At 40.5% G+C, this 13,640-nt stretch overlaps 1 protein-coding gene across 2 annotated transcripts in view; it reads right to left on the reverse strand.

Moving 5' to 3' along the window:
• Window positions 1–12,796, reverse strand: part of UBXN7 (UBX domain protein 7) — a 64,594-nt gene extending 51,798 nt beyond the window's left edge. For both annotated transcript variants that reach the window (XM_074214775.1, XM_074214774.1), the window contains exon 1: window positions 12,709–12,796. In XM_074214775.1, the coding sequence (XP_074070876.1) occupies window positions 12,709–12,781 (73 nt within the window). In that variant the 5' untranslated portion in view covers window positions 12,782–12,796. The remainder of the gene's footprint in view (window positions 1–12,708) is intronic.
• Between the last annotated feature and the right edge of the window lie 844 nt (window positions 12,797–13,640).

Genomic DNA, 13,640 nt, shown 5'->3' on the forward strand with positions numbered 1-13,640 from the left:
AGTGTGATAAGGGGCACTTCATGCTGGGCAGCACCCTGTGCTAATGTCTCCTATACTGCACAATGAATTCTAAAGTTTTTAAGAGAGAGCTTCACCCCACCCCCAACATGAGCGCTTGTCCTGTGTAAATTCTCCACAAAAGTTTTTTTAACTATTATATACCTGGCACTCTAATGAGGCCAGTTCATAGCAGTTATGCTCTCTATGGAAACAGTGGAATGCTTGGAAATTTAGCTCGAGAAAGAACCTCAGTGTCTGATATCTTCTCCTGACAGGTGATCTTCAGAATCTTCCTAAGACAATTTAAATGGAAACATTCAATTTCCTGACATGGCACCAGTAGACTGTCCAGGTTTCACAGGCAGATAGCAATGAGGTCAGCACATTGGCTCTGTAGACTTTCAGTTTGGTAGTTAAGTCTAATACCTCTCCCACATTTTCTTTTGGAGCCTCCCAAATACTGAGCTAGGCTGGCACCGTGAATGTCAACCTCATAGTCAATGAGTACCTCCCTGAAAAGGACACTGCCAAGGTAAGTGAACTTGTCCACAGTATTCAAAAACTTCTCCTTTTGGGGGCAGCTAGGTGGTGCAATGGATAAAGCACAGACTCTGAAGTCAGACACTTAATTAACTAGCTGTGTGACCTTGGAAGAAAAAAATCATAAAAAAAAAAAACCTTTCTCCATTTGCTTAACTGATGGTTCCACAGATGGATGGTGTGGTGCTGGCTGATGAAACACCTGTGTTTTCTTGGTGTTAATTCTTAGACCAAAATCAGCACAAGCAACAGAGAATCAATCCACACTTTGTTCCATCTCAGCTTCAGAGGCTGCATTCAGTGCCTAATCATCTGCAAACAGAAGATCCCACACCAAATATCCCTCCATTTTTTGTCTTAGCTTGTAGCCTTTTCAAGTTAAAGAATTTGCCATCAGTGCAGTAAGCTGACCTTGAGGTTATGTTCATCCTTTTTGAAGGAGTTTGATAACATAGCTGAAAACATGCTAAAAAAAGTTGATAGCAAGAACACATTCTTGTTTTACTCCATGGTTGACTGGCAAATTTCAAGAGCATCATCCATTATCCAGAACTGGGGCAAGCATGCTGTCATGGAACTTATGTACAATATTGATGAACTTCTCTGGGTAACCAAATTTTGACACAATTTTCCATAAACCCTCATGACTGATGGTATCAAAGGCTTTGGTCAGATCTACAAATACAGAATTCTAAAAGATAGAAGAAGAAAGCTAGTTTCAGGCTCAGGAAGAACTAACACTAACATATATAATGGCCGAGTGGTCCTAGGCAAGTCACCTTCTCAGTCTCTCAGATAACTGTTTAAGGCTATAAGTTGCAAAATAGTTTGTTTTTTTATTCAACACAAGCTCCCTATGAAATCCCATATTCAGTAAAGATTCTGCAAACTCACAGCCCTTTTAAATCAACAGGAGCATTTCAATGTTAATTATTACCAAATAAGCACTTATGTACAAGGCACTGGACTAGGTGCTAGGGACATTTAGACCAAAATGAAACAAATTTGAAAATGAGCTGATGTTTATGTATAGTATGAGTGTGAATAATGAAGACAAATGTACAAAGTAGTAAACCTAGGTGAATTAGAAGTACTGTGTTATATACAGATTTCTTCTTCTGTAGTTATCATGCACAACTACTATAGCAAAACACACACACACACACAAAATTTCTTTAAAGTGCTAAATGTACAAAGGTATTGTGAATGTAACTGCTATTTCAGATTTTTCGCTGAATATAATTCACAAAGCAAAGCTGTTCTAGACTGTATAAACAAGGATTCTACCACTAACGAACATGTTAATTCTGGCTGAACTTATGGTCTCCTGTGAACCAAAAGCTGTGTAAAGCCCAGAACAGGAAACAATAATCTAAACCTCACTTTAAATGACAATGATTTATGACTGTGCTATATAACAACCTTCTGGGCTTAGTTTATCTAAAAAATGACGACAATAATGTCTTATATCCTGCTTGCAAAATTCCTTGGAGAATCAAGTAAAAATTATGGAGCTTTGCAAATTACAAAGTACTAAAGATATGTCTGTTATAATTAATATAATCACCAATATGATTTATGTCATGTATACAAAAATAGACATAGAACTGATATTGGTGACCAGGGTTAGTTCTACAGCAAACTGTTAAAACAGATGGAAGTTTCTTTGCAATCTCCCCTATTAGCATATCTTTTATCCTGAAGACAATCCTATACTTTTCTCTCCCTTACCACCAATGAAGTGGTCAGATTTGGCATTATTCAAATTTCCATTGTATGACTCCCATTGGCCTAGAACCAGAGACCATATTTTACATAAGTAGAACTTCAAAGAGTGTGAACCCTAATATTTTGGGATGTTATTCCCTTAGAACCAGGCTGTGCTAAAGCATATAGTAAGCGCCTTCTATGTGCTAGGCCCTAAAGATACAGACTTAAATGAAAATCACTGCCCTCAATGAACTTATATACTCTACAGAGAATGGAACATGTACTACACAAGTGTATACTAAGCATAGTCAAGATAATTCAAGGTAACAGTAGGAGGGGGAGAGGCCCTAACAACTAACTACAGGAATAACAAAAAGCTTCATGTAACAAGAGGCATAGGAACAGAGGTTTAGAGTAAGTGGTTTCAGAAGCTCAAATAAGAGTGAATTCTTTTTTAAATTTGATTTAATGCAATGGGGGTTCAGTGACCTGCCCAAAGTGACCTGCACTTGCACTTCAGTGACTTGCCCCCATTTGAACTCAGGTCCTACTGACTCCAGGGCCAGTACTCTATCCATTGCGCCACCTAGCTGCCCCTATGAAAATGAATTACAAGTATGGGACAACTAAATACAGAGAATGAGATGTAATTCAGAAACTGCAAAAAAAAAAAAGGCAAGTTTGGCTAGACTACAGAGTACACAAAGAAAAAACATACAATAAGGTAGGCTGGTACCAAATTATATAAGGTTTTAAATGTCTGAAGAATCTACCTTTGATCATAAACAGTTCTTCACCTAAGAGAGAAATAAGAGGGTCTACGTATCCTTGGATGGGGGGAAATTATATATTTATTTCAATACAATTGATTTCCTTTACAATTCTATGGATTTTGTCTTTTAAATTTAATAGCATTACTTTGAAAAGACTGAGTCTGTCAAAGGAATCCATCTACCAAAGGAAAAATAAAAGTTAAGAAATCTTGCCCTAAAGGTATTAGGGGCCACTGGAATTTATTAAACAAAATAGGGAAATTATATCGTTAGAGTTGTCCATTAGGAATTATTGCTTTAGGGGGAGCTAGATGGTACAGTGGATATTGGCTCTGGAATGAGGAGGAATTGAGTTCAAATCTGGCCTCAGACATGTGACACTTACTTTAGCTGTGTGACCTTGGACAACTTAATCCCACTGCCTTGCACAAAAACCAAAAAAAAAAAATTTCACTTGATCCTCACAACTTTGTGAAATAGTAGCTCTGAGCACATCACTCCACTGTTCAAGAAGCTGCAGTGGCACACTATCTCTGTAATAAAACAAAATTCTCTGAATGGCATATAAAGCCCTTCACAGAGTGATTCCAAAAGATCTTTCCAGACATCACATGTTATAAAATTTCACTAAACTGCTTGCTGTTCTCCATAAGAACATTCTTCCTCTACCTCTATCCATGTTTTCCTATGGACAGCCTCCATTCCTGAAACGTTATTTCCTCCTCATCTCTCCCTTAAAATAATCCTTAGATTTCTAGGGGTGGCTAGGTGGTGCAGTAGATAGAGCACCGGCCCTGGAGTCAGGAGTACTTGAGTTCAAACCTGGCATCAGACACTTAATAATTACCTAGCTGTGTGGCCTTGGGCAAACCACTTAACCCCATTTGCCTTGCAAAATCCTTAAAAAAAAATCCTTAGATTTCTTCAAAGAACAATTCAGATGACTCCCATTACAGGAAGCCTTTTCTGATTCAATCTCTGTCCACCAGAGATTAGTGCTTTCCCTCCATGAAATTACCTTGTATTTACTCTGAATAGATTTTTGTATATTATTATGGAGATGTATCAAAATATTATTTTGGCATATATTTCTATTTCCTTTTATTAGAATGCAAGCTCTAGAAGTCAGAGACTATTTTGTTCTGTCTTTATATATGTAGATAGCCTAGCCCAGGGCATAGCATATAGTAAGGCAACCAATGTCATTTTTCAGTGTATTGAACAAAAGTGAATTAAATGACTTGTCCAAGACCACACAATTAGTGGTTATTGAATTCTTGCTTCCAAATTCAACATTCTATCCACTATGACATACTGTCTTACAGATACCTACTATAGTCACAACATTGTGCCCAGAGTTGGGAACATAAACAACAAAATAATCTCTGCCCTCAAGGAACTTACAAAGTACTAGAAAATTCCTGCATTTAATTAAAAAAATGAAGATTTGGTGTGCAATCTATGAAAATCTCTGCCAATTCCAAGCATAAATAAGAAACTAAGAATAGGATCTGGAAAGTAGATGACATCAGTAAGATCTTTCTTCACACAACCACATATCCAGTTGAATCTGTACTCTTGGGCACTGGTGAGCACTTATATCCAAGTGTGCATGCACACACATTCACCCAGACTCTATCCCCCCCCCCATTCCCTACTGGAGTTGAAGAAAATCAAAATACCAAATAGATAAGCAGGGATTAGAGAGAGTGTCTCTAAGGAAAAGCAACAAGAATTCAAAGTAAATTATGAGGAGAAATATAGCAGGGATTTGGGCATATTATGAAACTTTAAATTAGCTTATTTTGAAGAAACAAAGTATACACTATAAAAATACTTTTAATTTAAACCAGAAGTAATGTCCCATTTCATGAAGCAACTATAATTCATTATGTGGATTACTTTTCTCTTTTTATTTTCTCCTTTTTCATTACCTTGCTTAGTTTTGCTAAACTTGTTCTTCCTTTTAAAATCATAATATAAGTTGGCTCTCTGGACAAGTACGGAGGGAAAAAAATACACTGAAAAATGACATTAAACAGTGACCTAGTTTACCTAATCTATTTATGTAATGCCATTCCAATTAAATTACTAAAAAATTATCTTAGTGCGTTGGGAAAAAAAATAACAAAGTTCATTTGGAAGAACAAAGAGTCAGAAACTTCAAAGAAACCAGGGAAAAGAAAGATGTAAAGGAAACAGATCCAGTAGTATCAGACCTTATACATACTTACATGCATATGCATAGTATTAAGGTGAGAGCATTGCTGAAAATGTAAAGTGGTTAATTTTTATTATTTGAAACTTTTCATGAAAAAATAAAACATGCAGCTAAGAATAGAAGGAATGCAGAAAATTGGGAAGAGGCTTTCATGGATAATCTCAGACAAAATTGCTATGGTTTAGAAAATGATGAACTGGTTGATTTAGAAAAAATGTGTTAAGACTTAAGAAGGATGCTAGCCATCTTCCGAGAAACAGATGACAAGTATGGTAGGGTGCACAAGTATATTTCTGGACAATTACAAATATCTGCGTGTGTGTGTGTGTGTGTGTGTGTGTGTGTGTGTAAGTATACGTGTATGTGACTGCTTTGAAATCTGAAACTGTAGCTTTCTTTGAGGGGGAAGGAGAAAAAATAGTGCCACATCAGAAAAACAAGAGAAAACCTTTAAAGAAGCAAAGAAAAGCTGGACAGCTTTGAATAAAATAAATAGTATTTATTATACAAGTTTTCTTGAAATGGAAATTTGTTGTCTTATATTGAATCCTCTCCTATGTTCTGCTATGTACATGGCGATGTTTTCTTCTTTTCTTATTTTCTAATTGTTTAAAAATTTTTTTAAAAAGTGATCTAAGGGGCAGCTAGGTGGTGCAGTGGATAGAGCATCTGCCCTGAAGTCAGGTGTACCTGGGTTCAAATCCGGCCTCAGACACTTAATAATTACCTAGCTGTGTGGCCTTGGGCAAGCCACTTAACCCCATTTGCCTTGCAAAAACCTAAAAAAAAAATTAAAGTGACCTAAAAATAAAACTTATCAATAAAAATTGATTTTAAAAAATGGTGGGCTGGACATCAGGATGCTTCAGATTAGCACTAATTATCTTTGGAGCTAAAATAATTTCTAAACATATATTGCACTAAATGAAGACTAAGGGTATGAGGAATGAGATCAAAGGAGGTTTTATACAAAGATTCCAAGAAATTTCATCAATAACAATACAAAGATAAGAAATTGCAAATGGAGGAAGTAAAATTTTACATTTATTCCACATAGCCACATCAATTGGAATGAAAAATGTTCAATCATTCTATCTAAGCTATTGGTTTCCTGGAATAGTCTAATCTCACAGATGTGTAAGGGGGCTGGGGAAAAATGCCAAACCTACTTCTACTTTGCATTAGAAGAATCTTAATAGACAGCTCCTCTTTTCAGCTAAATCTATCACATCAAAGAGAAAAAAATACTTATTCTTTACTAGTCCTCATTTTTTTAACCAAAAAGTTAATGTACCTAACATATGGTAATACAAAATAAGACATTCTGAGTAATTTACACTTTTGTTATTTAAGTTTCAACATGTTTGTTTTAAACTTTTTTGGATGGAAATATTTGCATATTTTGTTTTAGTAAACAATATGTTAAATGCCTTTTATTAATAAGAGGCTCTTTAGCATGATCAACTATTTAGGAAGGGTTTAAGTAAGTACTTATTTAAGCACCATATGCTAAATACTGTATTGTACTGGGTAACTTACAAATATTATAACATTTGATCCTCTCAACAACCCTAGCGAGATAGGGGCTATTATTATTCCTTTTACAGCAGAGGAAACTGAGATAGAGTTTAAGTAACTAGCCCAGGATTGCAATGCTAGTGTTTGTGCTAAATAGTCTGGGATATTGAATTCTCCTGAAATCTGTTAGCAACCCTTATCTAAAATTTGCTTAATAAATTCCATTGTCTTGATTTTTTTCTTTTACCTTTTTTCAGATGAACAAAATGTAGAGCAGTTAATCACTCAAACACTATGCAGAAGTTGCACTACTGCAAGGTAATTATTGAATCAAAATTGAAGCAGCCTTAGTTTAAGTTGTTTTCTTGCCCTCAACCAAATCATCTTTAATAGCTTTATCACAATTTTCTAACTTTTTGTCACCATTCAAAACATTATCTTATTTTTAAGTTTCAAAGAACACCTCTACACTCTAGCACTCACTTTTAACTTCAGGAAGAGATTATCATCTTGAGTGACTTTAACAAAATAGACTATGACAATCAGGTAGAATTTTTATACATAAAAGCACAAATGAGACTTCTGGAACTTAATGAATAAGCTCATTTGTCACAACTGTTCAGAATTTGGTTGTACTAAATATTTCAGTTCAGGAAATAGGCAGAAATGCTGATTAACAGGACTTTATTCAAAACAGCTCAAAAATAATTACCAGGGACAGCTAGGTGGCACAGTGGGATAGAGCACGGGCCCTGGATTGAGGAGTACCTGAGCTCAAAGTAGGACTCAGACACTTAATAATGACCTAGCTGTGTGGCCTTGGGCAAGCCACTTAACCCCATTGCCTTGCCAAAAAAAATCTAATTAAAAGTAATAGTCAAGGGGACAGCTAGGTTGCACAATAGATAAGAGCATTGGGCCCTGGAGTCAGGAGGACCTGAGTTCAAATTTGGCCTCCACACTTAACCCCATTGCCTTGCAAAAAAAAAAAAATAATAATAATGATAATTACCAACAAATAAGTTTGCACTATTGTGCTCTCAAATTCTACAAAAATTTAATTCCTTTATAAATTCTGGATTATTTCACAGCAATTTGAGTGCCAAAATTTCCTCCCTTCAGCCATAAATCACATGCTCAAAGTATGTAAGACTTACTTTAATATTGCCTAAGCAAAACACAATTAGTAAAATAAATCTGAAAAAGATTATTCAACAGCTATCAAAATAATAATTTTATTGTTGTTTTCCTCTGGGATTATAGAATAGAGTTAGAAGAGACATTTAAAGGTCAACTAGAAGAACATCTATCTGAATCACAAATGATCCATACACAATCAAGACAAGTCTCTGGATAATAACCATCAGTGACTGGAAATTTAATTCTTCATGAAGAAATCCAATGTACTTTTGGATGTTGCTGACTGTCAGGAAGTACTTTTTTATATTGTGAATTTCTGATATAAACCCTCATATATATCAATCATAAATACTAAATCAAGTTTTTCCTGAAAGCAAGCAGAATAAGTTCAATTTCCCCTCACATAATACTTGTAAGGAATTCACAAATTCACTTAAGTAAACTATCACTAATGGTGCAGATTATTAATTGTTACATCAAATCCTGTTTAACTCTTGTCTTATGAACATCACAAGGTTTACCCAACATGCTGGGGCCTTGACTCTAGATTTATTAATATATGGTTGACATCAATGGAACATCTGGATTATTCAATGCTATTCCTCATTCTTATCATAACTAGGGTACCTTCTCCCCACACCCACCCCAACATTCCTGCCAGTTCTCTAATGATATCCCTTACCCTGCTTCCCTGTTCAATTCTTCATTAATGCTATTACAGCTTTCATGCCCACCATAACCCCGTCTTCAATAAGAGTTGGATGGTCTGTAAATTAAATTCTTCAGAGATTATAGCAATCCATGAACTGGATTATCATAAACTCTCTGCAATAAAGAATAACTCCCTAAAGAGAGGGGCCAAAAGAGGTTGTTTTTGGAAATGAGAGTGATCACTAATAAAAAAAAGTATGATCTTTTTTTTGAAGAAGCTTGAAATGCCCTCCTCACAAGTTCCCAAATGAAAATCCAGTCCTCTCTCCATCTACTGTGTCTGCCCAATACGTAGATATGTGTGAATTACACACACACATCCTGAACAGTTTTTCCATGAACATAAATATTAATAACAGTTCAGATTATAACATTATAGACAAAGCTTTCTTCCCAACAGTTCTATGACAACTCTAAAGTCCAGTTACAGATGAGAAAACTATCACTTTATCACAATTCCAGTAAAGTCTTTTCTTTGTACATTCAAAACATACTTAGTTCCTTTATCTGACTTTAATATGACCATAGTTTTTTCTAAGTTTTTACAAGTGGGGTTAAGTGACTTGCCCAAGGTCACACAATTATATAATTATTATTTGTCTGAGAATGAATTTGAACTCAGATCCTCCTGACCACAGTGCTGGTGCTCTGTACTCTGTCCACTGCGCCACCTAACTGTCCCCTGACCATATAGTTTTGTTTCCTGCAATCCTTGGTCACCCTTCCTCTAAGTACAATCCATCTCAACATCCCTTACATAAGTTAGTACCCAGAAATGAACATCATACTTCAGACATATTCTATCTTGCACAAAATACATAGGGTCTATATTACTTCACTTCTGGACAATATATTTTTAAACATAGCTTTTTTTGGTAGTTATACTGATTAATACTGACCTTGCAATCTAAAATTTCCAGGTCTTTTTCACATGAAATGCCTCCACTTCCCTATTTTGTACTTGTACAGTTGATTTTTTTTGATACCTTAAGTACATAACTTTAAAAAATGTTTTGTAAGTCACAAGACTGTACTATCACAAAATCATTTTCTTATGGACAACAAATGGTATAATAATCAATTTTTAACTTAAGAAAAGTTAACTATATAATGTGGCTACTCTGGCTACACAAAAACACTGAAGTGATAATATGGGAAGTAGTTTCTAAAATTTGTAAAAATGCTTTCTTCCTTTAGTATAATCACTACAAATTAACAAGTCTTTAAGAGGCAGCTCAATGTAGAAGTGTATAGGGCACCTGTCCTATCAGGAGGACCCAAGTTCAAATCCAAACTCAGACACTTTAAATAATTACTTAACTATATGACCTTGAGCAAGTCACTTAACCCCACTGCCTTGCAAAAATCAAAAAAGAAACATCTTTAAAAGAAATACTAAGTAGAAAAAGAAAAAATTAAGTTAAGTACAAAAGTTAATATTTTAAGTTTGAGGGGGAGGGATTTATTATGCATCTTTAAAACTTACAATTTGATATTTAATACAAATGATTGCTTTATCATAAATGCACATTTTTTTAAAATTAAAAACCATGTCCACGATACATAGAGAATTAAACTAAATTTAACCAATTTTTGTTAAATGCAACTATGTCAAGAAATAGATATTCTGGGGTGGCTAGGTGGTGCAGTGGATAGTCATCAGCCCTGGAGTCAAGAGTACCTGAGTTCAAATCTGACCTCAGACACCCAATATCTACCTAGCTGTGTGGTCTTGGGCAAGCCATGTAACCCCATTGCCTTACAAAAGAACAAACAAAAAACCCCCCCTAAAAATAAATAAATAAAAAAGTAGGTATTCTAATGCCAGTGGCAAAAATGTTCATAATAAACCTATGACTTTGCAAAAAGGATCTAACAATTATAGTTGGGAAATAAAAAACAAAATATTACAATTTTATAACATTACATCAATAGAATACCTCTAGATTTTCAAAGTCCTTTCATTTCTATACTAGATGAGTCACTTGTCAATGCTCCAGTCTTTTTAGGAAATAATTATATTGCTCCCTATCTATAGCTAAAACAGTACTAGAGATGAGAAAGAACACTCTGAACTCGGTAGGAAATAAAGACATCTTAAATTACTTTGATAAATCTACAATTAAATGGAGAAATTATAACAACTACTTATATTTAAGGTTTGAAAAGTACTTTTCTAAAACAAACCAACAAACAAAAAATCCCAAACTTAGTGTGGAGTGTAATTAACTCAGATTTTCAGATGAGGAATCCTTAGTAGAAATGACTTACCTAAGGCCTTTATTAAGTTATAGACTGGTGTCCAACAATTTTTCTGCTATATCACATCTTTCAATAAGAAAATGACTAATAATAGATCAAATCATGCCTGGATCTAATAAAAGCTAGCATTTATATATAGTTCAGGAAGGTTTGGAAGGAGCTTTTACAAAAGATTATCTCATTTTACCCTCACAACAACCCTGGGAGATAGGAGCTATTATCCTCATTTTGTACATGAGGGAAATAGACTGAGAGGTTGTTGCCCATGAACACAGTGCTAGTCTACATTCAAATCTTCCAGAATATAAATCCATTCATTCTAAACCATCGTTCCATTTAAGCTCAACTCCTTTAACTTGGACCACTCAATTCAGAGTCAGTCTGCAAACACCTAGGATAACATTATCTCCAATCTCAAAATACTTTTAAAAAACATATGAACCTGAAAATATATTAGAAAGACCATTTCGAGGTGGCTAGGTGGCACAATGGATACAGCCCCGGCCCTGGAGTCAGGACCCGAGTTCAAGTTCGGCCTCAGACACTTAATAATTACCTAGCTGTGTGGCCTTGGACAAGTTACTTAACCCCATGGCCTTGCAAAAACTTTTAAAAAAAAGTCATTTCACTTTTTAAAAAAAATATTTGTCAAATATTTATCACAATGATAAGTAAGCATCACTTATAGATAACATCTCATTCTTGGGCATTTACAAATTTGACTTGAAAAAAAGCAAAGTCATACTACAATGCAAATAATCTCGATCAGCCTTCTTCTATAAAGGTCGGCAAAGTGCAAAATCTAATGAAAAAAACTCAAAGATGTGTTGCCAACGCCTGTTCGATGGTTTCCCAATTTCAAGGCAACGGTCGTGCACGCTTGACAGCCAAAATTTCGAGCCCGCAGTCCTGCAGAAGCACTTTCTTATTCCCGATCCTGCGAGCATCGTTTCTGGTCGGTTCACGGGGACCACCTAGACTTACTTAAGTCTGACCTCCTTCCAACATAAAACCCCCAAAACCCCCCAAACGGTGAGCCTACACTGAGGCACATGGAGTCACTCTTCCCTCAAATCACTTTACAGAGAACTTCCCCGCTCGCTCCGCCCCTCTAATAACTCATGCAAAAAAAAAAAGTTGCGCGCCGTCAGAGGAGCCGGCCGCGGCGGCGGCGGCGGGGCCGGGGCGCGGGCCCGGCCGGGGGGCAGCGCGCCGGGGGGCCCGGCCTGCGGCCGCATCCCTCGGCCCGGGCCGGGGGCGCGCGGCCCCCCGTCGCCGGATGCCGCGCCCCTCCCCCCGGCCGCGGGCGCTTCCTGCCCCCCGGGCCCCCGCCCCCTCGGCGGCGCCGCCCCTCCCCCACTACCTTCGGGGCCGAGGCCTGCGCCTGCCGGGGTCGCGGCCGTGGGCGCCCCGGGGCCGCCGCGGGAGGCCGGGCGCCGCCGCCCTCCCGGCGTGGGGCGGCCGTGGCGGGGCATGGGGGGCGCCAAGACGCCCCCGCGGGGCCACAGGCGGCCGAGGGCGGCGGCCGGCGGGGTGCGGGGCCCGATCGCTGCCTCCGGCCCCGGGGCCCCGGCTCGCCCGGGCCCCATCCGCCGGCTCCCCGACGCGACAGGCAGGTCCCCGCGTCCTCGTCCCGCGGCGGGGGAGGGGGGAGGGGCGCGCGGCGGGGGAGGGGCCGAGGCTGCGCCCGCGCCCTCGCCCGGGACCCCGCCGCCGCCGCCGCCGCCGCCGCCTCGGAAGGAGGGCGGGAGCCCAGGGGGAGCCCGGAGCGGGAAGTCCGCGGCCGCCCGCCCCCGAGCCTGCCCTCCGCCTGCCCGTGCCCGCGTCTCTTACCCGTGATGGCGGTGAACTGCTGGATTAACCCCTTGAGCGCCGAGGAGGCCGCAGAGCCCCCGTGCGCCGCCATCTTACCGCCGCCGCCGCCGCCGCCGCCGCCGCCGCCGCCGCCGCCGCCGCCGAACAACAACACAGACACACCAGTCCTCCCTCCCCGCCGCACGCTCCGCGCAAGCGCGCAAGCGCCCCGCCTCCCGCTCCCTCTGCAGCGGCCCCGCCCCTCCCCGCCCCGCGGTGCGCTCTGCGCAGGCGCCCCCCGAGCCTCCCCCCGCCTCCGCCCGTACGCACGCTGCTCCGCCAACCCCCCTAGCAACGGAACCCGCCTTTTGTGGGCAGGACCGCTTTCGGTTGCCCGGCCGCCGGTTCTTTCCGTTTCAAAACTCACAAAGCTTTATTAGTCGCCTCCGCCACGGACACTCGGCTGCGGAGACGGACTTTTTTTTTTTTTTTAAGCGCGGGGTGATTTGCATCTTGAGCTACCCGGCGTGCTCCGCGGGGCGGGCTCCCCTTCCTCCTTCGGTCGCTGCCCCTGCCAGCCCCCGGCGCGAGATGCCCGAACCCGCGCCGTGCCGCCCCTCATCTCCCAAACCCCTCCTTGCGTCCCTTCTCCATCCTCTGCTGCACTCCGCGCCCTGCCTCGCCCATCCATCCCGTACACCGGAGCGGCCGGGGGGACCGGGGAGGAGGGGCACAGAGGCCCTGGGCACCTTGGTGCCCCCGAGGGGCAGTCAGAGATGCTGTGCCCCGGCCCCGAAGGGGGGCTCCTCCCGCCTCCCGGGGGCGCCCCAAAAGCACCTGCAGACCCCGGCCCCGGCACGACCTTTGGGGCCTTTCTTTGTTCCCCGCGCCCGGTGTGCCTGAGCCCCCCCGCCTTTGTTGGGCAGCACTTGGAGCCCTCGGCCGCACCCTGGGCACCGTGCCCGATCAGG

The sequence above is a fragment of the Macrotis lagotis genome, chromosome 1 (assembly GCF_037893015.1).
Source record: "Macrotis lagotis isolate mMagLag1 chromosome 1, bilby.v1.9.chrom.fasta, whole genome shotgun sequence".
Lineage (NCBI taxonomy): Eukaryota > Metazoa > Chordata > Mammalia > Peramelemorphia > Peramelidae > Macrotis > Macrotis lagotis.